The sequence below is a fragment of the Rhizophagus irregularis genome, chromosome 11, assembly GCF_026210795.1.
Source record: "Rhizophagus irregularis chromosome 11, complete sequence".
NCBI classification, from domain to species: Eukaryota; Fungi; Glomeromycota; class Glomeromycetes; order Glomerales; family Glomeraceae; genus Rhizophagus; species Rhizophagus irregularis.
In genome coordinates this window covers 3473341-3489111 of record NC_089439.1, presented here as the reverse complement: position 1 = coordinate 3489111, position 15771 = coordinate 3473341, and the positions used below count along the sequence as shown (strand labels likewise).

Genomic DNA, 15771 nt, shown 5'->3' with positions numbered 1-15771 from the left:
CGAATTAGGTCGGGATTTATGGTTATGATCGTCATGTCGATTTTCCATTTTAGATTTTCCAAATCGGATACAAATTGGGTACGTAAGTCTGATTTATGTCATGTGAATAAAATTCCAGTTTTTTTTGCAACACACTGTATTAAAAAATTCTATCCTGCTACTCAAATATATATCTGACTATTAATAATTTAATGCTCTACTACGATAATTATATCTGACTATTTTTTTTTTTTTTAATGATTTATATATGCTTTATTGATATTAAGTTTATATACCATACAAACAAATTATCATGAGCTATATCCACCCAGCAGGATGCAATCATCAAAATATAGATAATAAAAGAAAAATGATAGTTGATACTATACCAATTAATTTGAACTACAAGATTTGAGGTTTTTTTTTTTTTCCTTTCAAAATTAATGAATTTAAGTTCAGAGTAAAATTAATTATGTTGTTATTAGATCTATTATAACATTGTTAATAATATTTTTTGTTTTCTTATATGCCCAGCTATACCACCAGTTATTACTAATTAGTAAACTCATCTGATCTTGAGCTTTTTTTTCCACTCTATAACACTTTGATATAATGTGATTTTCATTTAATGAATTTTCAGACTGCACTGAATCCAACTCAATTGAAATATCATCAAGTACTGCAATTTGATCTTCCTGTAAATCTGAATAATTGTTCTTCTTTAAAGTTTGTTTATCCTGTTTTAAGTGTTTAACCTGTTGGTGAGAGGATTTGAAGTAACGATCCATATTTTCAGATTCATTTAATTTTTCTTTTCTTCCAATATTTCTAGTCTTTTCCCATGCAATAGTAGCATTACATCTTGGTATCCAAATTAGTTCTTTAAAGTGAATAATAAAGGAGTCCAAAAGTGAAGCCAAGAATAAAATGTTTTTTGATTCTGAGAATCCAAATGTTTGTTTTGAAATTTTGGAAATATTGGTGTTAATTTTAGCTTCCAAGGCCAATGAGCTAAAATCAATAAATTTTTTGTTATCATGTTGTAATCCTAGTATCTGGTTTAATTTCTCACTTATGGCTTTAGGTGTGTTTTCTGGTATGTTACTCCATTTTTGAATTATAGGAATCACATCATCTTGCATTCTACTTTTAATTATAGGCCATAGATCCTTATTGGCATCACATTCAATAAAATGATATCTGTATTCTTCTTTATTAGCATTGCACCTGGGACAAACAAAATCTTTGTATATATTTGGTTTTCGCTGTAACAGGATAGTACCTATAGGAAGAAGTTTAGCAAATAGTTTAATAATAAAAATTAAATGCCAGTGTTTTTTAACTGAAATACAATTAAACCCTTTATATCTATGAATTAAATTCCATGTTATATTCCAGGCAATTGGTATTTCATGTCCATTGGTTTTTAACATTGACCATTCTGCTGCCACTCTAGCATTCATTAGAGTTTTGATAAATTTCCTTAAATTGTACTCTATTGGGATCTGTTTGAAAATTGGAAAAAATCTAACTGTCCTACTACTATAGCTAAACCTATTGTTAAAGTAGCAGCTGTTGTTACTTGTATTTTTAGCTAATTCATCTACCATTTCATTCATAACATCTCCACTATGTTTCTTAACTTTCACTAATTCTAGATCCATCTTTTTTTCTTGTAAAAGAATATCTATCTTGAGTAAGATTAAAGAATTAGTCTGTTTTAGTAGTTTCCTGCCTGATTTATTATGTTGATTATTGATCATGTAGATGGCGCTTTGACTGTCTGTATAGATCCTGATTTTTGCATTTATAGGACCTGTGAGTAATGCCAGAAAAATGGCCACTAATTCTGCACGTGTAGATGAGGGCCATAATGATAAATTTGTTTAGGTTGACAAAGCAGGTTCATTATTAACACAAAACGCTGCACCCATATTTGTGTACACTAGATTAGGGTTTTGTTTGCCCACTGATGTAGGGATACTTGGCATGAGCGAACCATCTGTGTAATATTCTACCTCTGTTCTCTCTGCTAGTATATTTCTAATATCTATTAGTTGAGCTTTTAGGTTATCATCATCTATCCATCTGTGAATCCATATGTCTTGAACCAATGGTAAACTAATTATAGGATTTAGGGCCGCTGTTGGTACCATATCATCAGGTATCATGGTGTTAGATCGATGAGTTGATGACAACCATTCACTAGGAAAACTCCAACCGCGCATATTAGAACTTTTTTCTAATATTGCCACCTTGCAATAGTAAGCCGGTATGGATCGTCCCGTGTCCTGCCATCCTATGATTCTGTTATTATTGTATCCCAGTCGATAATTCACTAAAATTTCCTGTTCATGTCAGAGTATTTTGTTAACTTTGGCTATTGACCATACGTCTGAATTAGCCAAAGGTTCCCGAACATAGACAACTTGTTTACGGCGTGCGTCTGGTGTGATATCCATTAAAAAGGCCCAATGGTTAACTTTAGCAAGCTCCAAATCATCATTTACCGTTAAATTATCTATTCTGGATGTGCACAAATGGGTCACATCACGATACCATCTGGCTACTCTTCCTTGTACTGGGAGTAATACTAATTTACGATATTGTTTCCATGTCATAAGATGTGTACCCCTGATAAATAATTGATCAATATAGAATATTGGGTAATGTGGGCTTTGGTTTATCTGATATATGTATTTTGTAAGTTGATATTGTTTAAAGAACTTTAATATCGGCTCTTTCCCCCTAATACACTCCAGATTGATCTATTAATCGGGTCTATCGCCATTGTCATGTCGAGGGTCTTAGCTATTACCAATGCATTAAATAAGACGTTTTTCCAGACTTGAGGCTTTATCCAAGGCATTACTTGAAGATCGCAGTCAAAAATCAGATCTGTGATGAGTGATTTAAGCTGCGCGTCTCTGAGTCTAATCTGTGTTGATGTCGCTGCGTATGAATCACTATTCAATCTAATCGTTAAGTCTGTTATGGTATTGATGCAGTGGAGTTTCCATGGATGATCCATACCGAGACATCCCTCATGAAATAATAATGACGAAGGTGTGTTCTTAGGTAATTTCAATCAATTTTTTACCACCTTCATTACCGGAGCAAATATGTGATTCCAATCACGCTCGATAATGTCCATAATTTGAGCTGTATATATTAGTCTAGGTATTAATACTCTATTGATTAGGTAAATGCATTGACCAGCTGAAACGAATTTCCTACGGACTATAGTACAAAAATCGTTGACTATCATAGATAGGCGTTGCATCCATCATCGTCTGCTCGGTTTATTGGAGAACCAGACTCTGAGATACCTTATTTCCTCATTTGTGGCTTGAATTATAGAACGATCACGACCTAGTTCAATATTTTGTTCGTGCCGTTCCACAGTTGGGTTGATGATTATCAATTCTGACTTCTTAGCGTTGATATCAATATCATTAATTATATAGAATTCATTTGCTATATCTACTATATTTTGCATTCTAAATCTTGATGATTCTAAGAATATCGTATCATCCATATATGCACATACGAGGACCTGAAGCCTGTATTGCGTCCATGTGATAGGGTCATTAATATCATTCGGCCAGGTAACCTTCATTTCATATCCGCTGTCTTTGATTTGCTGTATTCTTATCAACAGCAGATCATAAAAAATTCGCCACAATAGTGGGGAAAGTGCGTCGCCCTGATCAATTCCGTCATTTCCGGTGAACCCATCACGTAGTCCATACGCTGTGGCTACTTTAAGGTGTCTGTGTTTGAAGAGGGCTATAATCCATTCAACCAATGATGCTGGGATGTCAATACGAAGCATGGCTCATTTTAAAACCTCTAATCCCACTGAGTCAAACGTCTTTTTCATATCCTGTGTGAGGACCCATAGTTCTTTACTGTTTTCCCTGGCCATAGGCCAGTGTTGGGCAATTGGACAAATTCACGTTTTGGACATTTGTCCAAAACCCTGTCCAAAACATGTCCAAAACCAAAACCCATTTCTGAATGGACAGGTTTTGGACAATCACGTGATTTTAATTAATTAATTTTATCGAAATATTAATTTTAATCAATATGAAAACTAAAATTGTTTTATTATCTGTTATGTTTATTTTAATTAGAACAAAATTGAGTTACTTTATTATAAAAAATTTCAATTAAACTCTGAAGATAAAGAAATAAACTCAGGTTTTTCCAATTCTCTAATAAAAATATCACGTAAATCCCACTTTGCATTAATATCAACAGCAGGATGTGTATATGAACTCAATAGATCATTATTGATAAGTTCACCATTATTTATACCAGTAAAAGATTGTGTTTCTTCTAAAGCCAATAATTCCTACCATTCTTCCAATCTTTCTTGCCAATCTTCCTCAGTAGTTATATAACCAGTCTCATCCTGAAGATCTTCAAGCATTTCTTGAACATTAGCTTGTGATTCTTCATTTTCATTATTGATTTCTTGATTATTTTGTTTAATAATTAGTAATAATTGTAATTTTTTAGATTCACATTTTCGCTTCTTTTCATTTTCAGTTTGATGGATATCAGCACGAAGTTGAGCCATAGCTACAACTTTTTCATACTAAAATAAGTTAATAAAATTTAAATGTATGTTATAATTAAATTTATAAAATAATGAATACAATATGTTAAAATATATACCTTTAATTTATTTCTTCGTGGAGTATGCAAAAATCCCATTGATGAAAATAATCTTTCAACAGAAGCTGAGTTCACACAAATACTAAAAATTTTTGTAGCAATAAGACCTAATTCCTTATACAATGTAGAACAATAATACCAGTATGCTAAGATATCATTTTCAAATTGTTCAAATGTATCATTATTAAAAGGTGATTTTTTAATTCGATAAGATTCAAATTCAAAAAGTAGTTTTGTTGGCTTTTGAGATGTCCATGCCTGATAATAATAGCAAAGCCAGTCTCCCATCACTACAAAATTAATTGATTCTAAATCAGGATTAAACTTATCAAGCCTATATTTAGGATGAAGAATCAATGCAAGTAGCAACAATGGCTGCTCCCAATCCTTCCAACGTTTTTTAAGATGTGAAATCATGCCCTCAGCCAAAGATCGATCTCCATTTTCTTCCCAAAATTTAATAAAATATCCAAAAGCTAGAGCAACATCAAATAGCCGAGCTTTATCTGCCTGTAATTTGTCAAGTGCTCCACAATAAGGTTTCATCAATGTTGCAAGTTGCGAAATTTGTGACCAAAAAGAATCATTCATAATTATTTGGCAGATATTAGTTGGAAGGTATAATTCAGTAGATCTTGAAGAAGTTGCTTCAAGAGGTTCGTATCGTGTAGCTAAGTTCTTTTTAAAAAAAATACCAATTAATATATTAATTTTCAATATTCAAAAACAATAAAATTTACTTACTCTTAGTGCTTGCTTAGTTCGAATTAAACTTTTATAACATTCATAATAAGAATTCCATCGTGTATCCCCAGGTTTGATTATTGCATAACGTTTATTATAAAGTTCTAGTTGTATTTTTCTTAATTTCCCAATAAAATATGCATTATTCGGTTGAGTAAAGTAAAGAAATAGTTTAACAGCATCAGCTGATGCTTTTGCCAAAGTACTGGATTCTTTAAAAATTTCGCCAACAGCCAGATTACATTGATGTGCAAAACACGGCAAAAAGACATATTCAGGGTATTTAAGACGAAGTTGCCGTCTATATAATAAAATATATAAGAATAAGTATCATATTTATTAATTATTATAAAATTATTAATTAATAATTAAAAAATTCTTACCGTGCCGAAGCATATGCAGCAGCACTATCACTTACGATTGCAGCTATTTTAATTGATTTTTCTTTTAATTCCCCGATAATTTGTTCAATGTGTGGTATAATATCAATTGCACGCTCTCTTTGACCACTTATATCAACTGCTTTCCACACTAATGTCTCACCAGAAGGCAGTACAATCATAACACCAAATAATTCTTGATTTATGATGTTTTTCCACCCATCAAATGAAAGGGTAATACCAGCTTTTTCGTGTATTTGATTTAACTTTTCCTGACGTAAATTTTCAATATTTTCAATAGCCTGATCTAAAATTGGACCAGCTAATTGTTTTCGATCTGGTAATTTCAATTTTGGATTTAACCAATTAAAAAATCCAAGAGTTGAAGGATTATTAACCCAATGAAAAGCCCAACCATTAGCTACTGTCATTCTAATTAAAAAATTGTAAAATGTAGGTATTTCAGATTTAGAAATATTTCGTACAGAATGTTTAGTTAGCGTTGACTGTACTTTTTTACTAGAAAAACTTGATTGACTACTTGATGATGCATGTGTAAAATTTGTGCGAAAACTTGAAATAGATGTAGCGTCATCTATTAAAAATAAATTTATTAGTATTTTTCTTAAGAAGAAAAAGAATTTCTTAAAAAATTTAAGATTTACCATCAAGACGCATTCGTTTACTTGAAAAAAGTTCATCTTCACTATCACTATCTTTCAGTATCTCCTCAGCTTCTTCAATATTTAATTAAAAAATATTCACAGTTTTTCAAATGTTTTTTGATTCTTTCTTTTCTATTTATAATACTTTTAGCATTTTCTTTTAAAACTTCTGCACATGCTGTACATACACATTGCCGGTCTTTGTCACCTGGATTTATTTTATTTAATATCTTCTTACTGTAAATATAAACTTGCTAAATATATATAAAAAAAAGATTATCTTGTATTTAACGATCGGCAAAATCTGTTCAAAACTAGTTTAGGACAGTTTTGGACAGTCCAAAATTAGTTTAGGACAATCCTAAATTAAATTTGGACAGTCCAAAACTCATAGACTTTTGGACAGTTTTGGACAGTTTTGGACATGTCCAAAACTGTCCAAAACTGTCCAATCGAAAAAAGCATTTGGACATGTCCAAAACCCAACACTGCCATAGGCACAAGTCCAGTTTGTAGTGTCAAGTTTCCGAACTTGACCATGAAGAGGATTAATTCCTCAGGCAATTGTAAGATGATTCTGTAATTTATACCAGACAACCCCGCAGCCAACTCTTTATTTAATTCTTTAACGGTATTATTCCATTCTGCCATAGTGATCTTTTCTATTGTAGATTCCATCACTTCTTTGAATTTACCTACGGGTTCATAAATTTGTCGCCAAATTGGTGTCATTGTATCCAGCAGTGTGTTTCTTTTCCTAAACATGTTCGCGAAATCATTGTCCACTGCTTTCTTAACTTCTCTCAGTTCTGTAGCTAGTCTTTTAGTCGAAATTCCTGTTTCCTCATTTACTAACACTTTATCTATAACTATATTAGTAAGAGTGTTTCTATCTAATATGCTGGATAGCCATGTTGTTTGATAATCTCATGTAATTTCTACTCTCTTGTCTATTCTATCTTTAATAGACTTCGTTTCTGCTAATTTGTATTTTTTGTAATCTGCTCTCAGGCGGTAATTCACTTTTGTTTTAAGAGTATCAAACCACTCTTCCGAAAATATGCCATGCGTGGTTATGTTACACTTGTAATTGTCCTCAGTCGATGTAACATAGTCTTGATTATATTTAGCAGTTTTACTTGTCCATCTGGATTTGGCATTTTCGGTTGTGATCATTTGTCAGTTTCCATAGTAATAGTTATGTAATAGCTTAAGTAATTTATTTGTATGTCGTTCTGGTCTCGATTTTTTCTTGTTATAACATTTAATTGCTAATTCGCCGATCAATCGGAGCAGATTTATATGATAAATTTGGGGCGATCATCATATAAATAATCTCTAATGCGCAGTATTCACGTGACATATATTGCACAAAATATTATATAATTGAAAAAAAAAAGGTTTGACGAAACGATAAATTGAATCTGAAAGTTTTAATTTATTCGTTTGTAAGTCTCTTACGTTTTCTATTTAAAAACTTTTATATGGCGGAAACGGAGATTTGAGTATGTTAAAATAAAGTGAAATTCAAAATTTTATTAATTTTTATTACAGAATTATTATCTTTTCTGCCGCTTATGACTACTTTTATTATTACTATCTTCTTTTTCAAGTCTTTTATTAGTTTCACTTATTACTCTTTGCTCTGCTGATTCTTTGCGCAAGCTTGCCGAATATCTTGTTATCCATCCTTCAATTGTTTTTATTTCTGGCACCTCGTCATTTTGAATTTCACCTTCTTCTGCTAATTTTTTTAGCTCTGTAACCATATCTTTTGCAGACATTCGATCTGTTTTATTCACATTCCCTGCCAAAAAAAACCCTTCCAAATAAGCTTTTACGGTTATTGTTATACGCTTTCCACTACCCCGTTGACCATATTTCTGGTTACTCTTGAGCGCCCATCCTTTTTCTAACTGAAATTTATCACTTATATCTACAAAAATGGACGTTCCAGCGATAATTCTAAACTATATTTTGTGTGAAAAAATGTAGCGCAACGTACTGTACCTACCTAGAGAACAGGCTTGATCATTACTTTCAGTTTCCAAAGTATTTCTATTTACTTTATCTGTAAAAAAAAATCATTTATCATTTATAACCTTTGAACTAAAATATTCATCATTTATGACATACCTTTAATTCGAATTATAGGAAAACTCCATGGTAAAACTGGTTTGGTATGAGTAGAAATATCGGGAGTTGGCTTGTGCAAAGGTTCTTTGATTAACTTTGAGACATCAGTTGGAGAATAACGTAACCATTCACCTATTTGCGGTAAGGTCTGAGCTTGAATATAACCGATGAATGAACCTTCATTTGGCCATTCAAAATATGATAATTTGGTAATGCCAGATATAGTTTTAACAGGCACATGATTTCGTTTTGGTTCCAGATGAGCAACGGAAGTTCCGCCCAGATTCTTTATAGCGTCCTCTATTTTCTCACCATTATCTAAGTTATACCCAACTCTTACATATCTCTTGATGGAATGAGCTATCTAAAAAGGGAATAATTACACACAGTTATTATAATAGTTTGTGGTACGAATTCAATATTTTCATCCGTCAACAAATGAAATCATAACTTACCTGTGCGTGATGTGAATCAACACTAGATTTCGCCTCTCCAGGTTCAAAAAAGTGCCATCCACGGACATCGATGTTGTACCATTGATTCCAATTTGCAACAATGGCCATTAATTCCGAATTGTGATAATGGCCACCATTATCAGAGAAAATTTTGATCCACTTAGGTTTTGGATCTAACGTTTCGAAAACAGCATCAAAGGATGATGCCGTAAACCAAGCATCTTGTTTGGTATCGGTAGACCAGTGATCAAATGCTTGTACGTCTAGTTGCAAGGCATCACGTTTTGTAAACACCAAAATTGTATGAAGTGTCCACCCACGTTTTCCAAAGAACTGCTCCTTAGTTTCACGAGCACTTTTTGGTAAGATTCTCATTTTGTAATCACATACTAAGATTGCGCCATCATCGTCAAGCTCTGAAAGCTTTGCTTTAAATTGATTGTTTAAATAAACTTTTCTTGCTTGGTGAGCTAGAAAATAATAAATTTTATTTCGTGATTCTTCAATTGTAGGTTGAAAATCTTCTGGAAGTACCACAGTTAAATGGTCAATAAGCACGAACAGTTGATCACACATGGCACAACGAGACTTATGTTCTTGAATACATTCTCCAAACGCGTATAATAAGCAGTGGTTAATTATATCAGTATGTGATACTGTGCCATCTTCATTTACAATAAGCTCATTTTCGAAGCCTCGTCTTAGATGGTGGCGTAATTCCTCAAGTTTATTTACCAATGTATTCTTGAAATTTTTGTGATTTAAAAAAATTTAATTAGAGTATATGTTTTTTAAAAAATTATTTTTTCAATTTTTTTTATAATAAACTCATTAAACAAAAATTTTTATTCTAGTTGTTATACCCGTGATTCCTTTTTTACATGTAGTCGTACCAAATTAATTAACGTATCAAACACTTCGTAACAGTATTCATTACATATATTACATAATCCACCCAAGTCTTTTCGATAAACATAACGACCACTAGATAAGCGTGCCATAAAAGAAGTCCTCTTTATTCCATCAGGATAAGCTGCTTCGAATTTTTGCCAAAGGGTTTCTTTACTATCTTTTAGATATAGTAACGGCAGGCTGGTTTTTGGATCAACACGATAAGAACTCATTGTGACATTATCTTTATCAGAAAAAAAGCTCTCGAATTCTTTGTCTTTTATTTCAGAAATATAGTTTCGTGTTACAACCGGTTTAATTTTTGCAGGACATCCTGGACCATTTACGCGACTATATTTCTTTGCAGTACTAATTAAATCATTAGAAATCTAAAAGAAATTGCAGTAAGTTTATTTTATTTATGAAAAAAAATGAAATAACAACATTATATTCGAAATTTACCTGCAATTTTTTTTGTATTTCTCTAAATCCAAAAGTTTCTGTAATAATAGAAAGAATCCGTTGCTTTCCATCCAGTCCGCATTTATTAACTCCAATCGCTTCTTTAAAACAATTCCAGAATTTATCGATTATTACTTTCAATTGATTGTTTTTTTCTATAAACTCAGGTTCATTTTTATAAACACCATTTAATAAACCCTTGTCAAACAAGTATAGAAGTGCAGCGTGATCACTACTGGGATCAACAGCACAAGTCCAAAATTCAGGCTATAGTGAAAAGTAAATTTTTATTAGTAAAAATCCACACGATCAACTTGTTTTTAATCAAATTTGAATTTTGTAAAGATACAATTGATTAATTTGAAAAACTTACCTTAGACTCTTCCTTTTTATAGGGCGTTATATTTGTACAGCCTACGCTTTTCATCATCTTTCTCCAAGCGCGTAATTCCCGATCAGTAAATTCATAGTTTGGTGGATATAGTGGTTTAAGATGCGTCATAAATTCTATAATACTTGACTCTTGCTCTTTCCACTCAATAAAAAACTTATGCCAATTAAGATCAGCAATAGTTCTACGTTTTAGATGCTGTTCGAATGCTTGGGTTATTATTTCAATATTATCCCATTCATTCACGCTACATATTGGTAATTTTTCATAATTTTTCAAAACATTGATCGTAATGGGATGCTCGATTCCAAATAAAACATTGCCATTATAATTTTTCAGTATTCCCGTTTTCTTCCAAACTTCAGTTGGTGAAATATCAATGTAATATGCGATTCTTTCTTTCTTTTGAAATACCTCTATACAATAATTTTTACTTTCAATTTTTTGTAAAAAAAGACTTTGCTTTTCCTTGTATTTGTACATAAAACTTGATTGATACCCAACCATATTTTTTTTTTGAATCACCAAATTTTATAACTAAAATAGAAAGTTTGTCGACCATTATTTTGAAAGGAAAAAACAAAACATCGGATAATAGTTCTTGAATAATAGTTTCGTTATCAAACCCTAAAATGGAAGGTCCTGGATATCGTGTTTTGTTATTGAAAAGGTTGTTGTAGGTTTTATTTATAGCTTCTGAAGCAGATAGATAAACTTTTGCAGCTACGTCAGATTCACAGACATAACCTGGTTTAATACCATCTTCTGCACTAACAATACGAACAATAAATTTGGTTTTATTAAGTTCTGACTGGACTCTCATGTTTAGCCTTAGCGGTATACATATTTGTTTCTCTTCATTGGGCATTTTTTTATCAATAAAAGTCCACCAGTTTACCGCATATATGCCATAATGAAGTCTTGAAACTAGACTACCACTAGCAAGAAGTTGTATTGTTAGTTTTGTGGAAGACATAAAAAGTTAATTAGTAAAGAAACGGAGATTTGAAAAAATTTTATTTTTGCTATGTTTTATTAACCCCGCGATTTATTATTAAATTTTGATCACATGCTCCGATCGTTACACGGATCACGAATTAAAGGTTTTATGGTACCTAATGTCTTTTCTAGGGAGCTCTGTATCCGCTGCATATACTATAATACTATTGAGTTTGTCCCAATATCTATCTATATCTTCTTGGGAATACTCCTTGAAGTTGGCTCTATCCTCAAGTAAATCTTGATCAAGAGAGTTTAGTTGATTTTTTATATTAAGCCGAAAGTTATCCCACCTTTCCATTTCGATGTTGTCACAATCATACATAACTCTGGAGTGGGTATTACCTGTAGGTAATTTGTCATATACTGTGTTTTTCCTATTGTTTCGTATAAGGTCAGAGGTGTCCATAGTTAATGTGATTATATTGTGATCACTATGTGTGATAAACGTTGAGGGAGTAATTGAAAAATTCACTAATTTATTGCTATGGGTTTCTGATACCCAAATTTGGTCTATTCTCGTGCTAACACTTTCTTTGTGATAAGTGTTGCCTTGCGCTTCTTCATCAAGTTTCCTATATGAATTTATAAGGCCCAATGTTTCTAGATCATTAAAAAATTTGGGTCTGGAAATGTATTGTGGTGGAGTACGATCGATAAGGCCGTTTGTAATTAAATTAAAGTCTCCCATTAATATATGTATTATATTATTTGATTTTTTATATATAGTTTCATCGCGCATTTCTCTTTTAAGTTGTTCCAGAGTCTTGGGGAGGATTGTTTTGTTTTGTGGTGCCGCGTAAACAATCCAGATACAAAATAGGACATTTCTAAATAAAAAGTATACTGAGAGCAAATATGGTGAATGGATTTTGTGTCATTGATAATATTTATTCCATTTCCTTGAACATATTAACGCCACTCCTGATCCCTTATATTTGTCGCACTGTTTACTAGACCAATAAATATAAAATTGCTCTTTAAAGTTGTCAGGAGTTTTGAAAACACCGTTCTTTTGGTTTAGATTAGTTTCGTTTAAGGCCATAATGTCTACTTGATTTTCTTGCATCCAATTTAGTATTCCGTAAAGTTTTGCATTGTCACCTGCCAGTCCGTTGATGTTGTGGGTTCCAATGTGAAATGTAAGGTATAACGCGTCTAAATCCATTTGTTGTTTCTCAAATCGTATATGTTGACTAAGCAAAAAACTATCAATATTTTCTGAATTTACTTTGTTATTGTTATTGTAGTTGTTATTCTGTACTCTAATGTTCGACATGAGTGTAGAATTGTATGTTTTCATTATATCTGACTATTTAAAAAATTATGTTATCAAATAAGCAATAATAAATCTTACATAGGAAAAATTTTTATATGTTGGTTAAGCAAACTCAAAACCTACCTTTATATATATTGTTTGGGGTCCTTCCTATTCGCAATATTTTTTCAGCTGAGATTGTAGGAGGTCATGTTTTAATTACATATCAATGTTCAAAAAATGTTCTATAATATTTAGATACATAGGATATACAGATATTTGACAATACTCTTCAATTATTAGATAAAGCAAAAACTTGCTACAATTTTTTTAAAAAAGAAGAAATAATTCGTATAATTACACAAAACTAATGTAATTATTAAATATTAAATAAAAATTTGATTTCACATAAACTCAAATCTGAAATTGTATATTTTATAGTAAAATTTAAACTTATATGCCGATTTGTATAAAGCTTTTAATAAAACTACGTGTATAAAGTTATATTAAAAAATCTGAATCTAGATCTGAGTTTTATATATAATGTTCGGGATCCTGCTATACCCTTATATCTGTTACAATTTGGGACAACATCTGAAATATATATATAATCAAAAACAGAAAACAAAGAAAAAGAAAGTAAAAATAAATGTAATCAGAGGTTGTTCTGAATGTAACAGATATGGCAGATATTTCAGAAATATTTGAGAAAACATACCTTCCAGAAAAACTTTTATTTTTACCTTTTAAATCTGCCATATCTGGAATATTTAAAATTTTTTTAGAATTTAATCTAATTATTTGTTTGAGCTGATGAGATAATAAACTGAGTTAGCAGGTAAGTTTTACATTCCTAATTAGTGAGTAGATTACCTTTTTGTATGTACAAGTAAGATCTTTAGGCTGAGTAAAAGTAAGTGAATGAAAAAAGTAAGTGAATGAGCAATCATAAGAAGTACATGAGTAAATGACTGAAGTGAATAAGCAGGAGTAATTAAAGCTCTACATGAGCCAGCTTGAGCCGAGCCAAGGGCTAGCTCAGCTTGGCTTAGCTTGGTTTGTTCCAAAAGCTCACAAACTGGCTCATTTTCAAAATCATATAAAATTTATTATAACTAAAATTTCAAAATGTGATAACTTCGCCAATATTGCTCCAAATTTAATGATTTTACTACCATTAGATTCGTCTCATCAAGAGGAATCGAATGGTAGTAAATTTATTAAATTTGGAGTAATATTGGTGAAGTTATCACGTTTTGAAACTTTAGTTTTAATTTTTAATAAATAGAGTTAGGCTAACATCAAGCCTAAGGTTGCTTGTCTAAACCTCTTCAAAATCTTACGATTAGTTTCGTCAAAATTTTACTATAGATTTATTATAGTTTCGGCAGAATTTTGGCAGTTTCGGCATTTATAATAAGTTTCGGCAGTTTCGCCTTTCTCCAAAGTTTCACCAGTTTTTTAATATAACTTTAATATAGTTTTGGCAGAATTTCGCTTTTTGGCGAAACGCCATCTTGCCTAAACCCCTAGGTTTCGGCAAGCAACCTTAATCAAGCCAAACTATAACTGCAACTTGGTTTGGCTTGGCTTAGCTCAGCTTAAAAGCTCACAAGCTGGCTCGGCTCATGTAGAGCACTAGGAGTAATCCACATTTCTAATATACTCTCAAATATACTAGCTTTAACATACACTAATCAAAATCAAAAATCAGATATATACAGGTCAAAAAGACATCATTGTAACTTAATTACACATTATAATTGAAGAATTAGATAAATTATAAAATATTATAAAATTTAGAATCATAATAAATTGATAAATTTACTAAATTATTATTAAATTGTCATTTGATTATTTAAAAATTGGTCCAATTATCTAAAATTATTAAAACCATTGTCATTAAATTGTTGCTCAATTATTATAAAAATGCTACATTTAGGGGTGTGCCAGAAATCAGCTGATTTTTCAATTAGTAGCCACCCCTACCTGATTGAAATCTGATTGGCTAAAAAAATTATTACTATTAAATATTAAATATTATATATAATAATTAGTATTATATAATTATCTTGGCTTCTAGTGATTCAATTTAAACAAACTTTTTTTGTTTTTTTGTTTTATAAAACTAGATTTATAGAACTAAATGAGTGCTATAAATTAAAAAAAAAGTTTATTAAAATTGGATCACTAGAAGTCAAGATAATTGCATTATAATAATTATTATAATGTAAATACAGCTTCTAGTGATTCAATTTTTTTTTGTTTTGTAAAGCTAGATTTGTAGAGCTAAATAAGAGCTATAAATTAAAAAAAAGTTTATTAAAATTGGATCACTAGAAGTCAAGATAATTGCATTATAATAACTATATAAAAATAATTAAATTATTTACATTTACTGTATATTTAGATATATAAATGTCACATGATATATATAGACCTGATCTGAAGCTGACTCCTCCACCCTTTCAAATTAGCTGATTTCTGGCGCATTCCTTAGTAAAAATTATAAAAAACTAGAAAATGGCATTTTATTTCTTAGATATTTTATTTCTTCAAAATATATTTGCTATTATTTTTTCAAATATTTTAAAGACTAGATTAGAATTAAATGATAAAATTTATTATAGAATAAATTTTTATTTGCAATAATAACTATTATTATTAGAAATGATAAATATTATTTACTTATTAATTATTACTTAATACTATTATTAATTTGCTATTT

At 30.9% G+C, this 15771-nt stretch overlaps 2 protein-coding genes across 2 annotated transcripts; both read right to left on the bottom strand.

The window, feature by feature from the left end:
* Positions 1-4147: 4147 nt before the first annotated feature.
* OCT59_003241 (uncharacterized protein) lies at positions 4148-6464 on the bottom strand (the record flags this gene model as incomplete). The annotated part of the gene is made up of 3 exons (XM_066145484.1): positions 4148-4196; positions 5790-6381; positions 6452-6464. 3 exons carry the CDS (start codon positions 6462-6464, stop codon positions 4148-4150), a joined length of 654 nt encoding a protein of 217 aa, XP_065996205.1.
* A 1546-nt stretch (positions 6465-8010) lies between these two features.
* OCT59_003240 (uncharacterized protein) lies at positions 8011-11762 on the bottom strand (the record flags this gene model as incomplete). The annotated part of the gene is made up of 8 exons (XM_066145483.1): positions 8011-8387; positions 8466-8522; positions 8588-8951; positions 9043-9786; positions 9936-10322; positions 10396-10662; positions 10769-11202; positions 11312-11762. The coding sequence occupies 8 exons, from the start codon at positions 11760-11762 to the stop codon at positions 8011-8013; spliced, it is 3081 nt and encodes a 1026-aa protein (XP_065996204.1).
* Positions 11763-15771: the final 4009 nt, after the last annotated feature.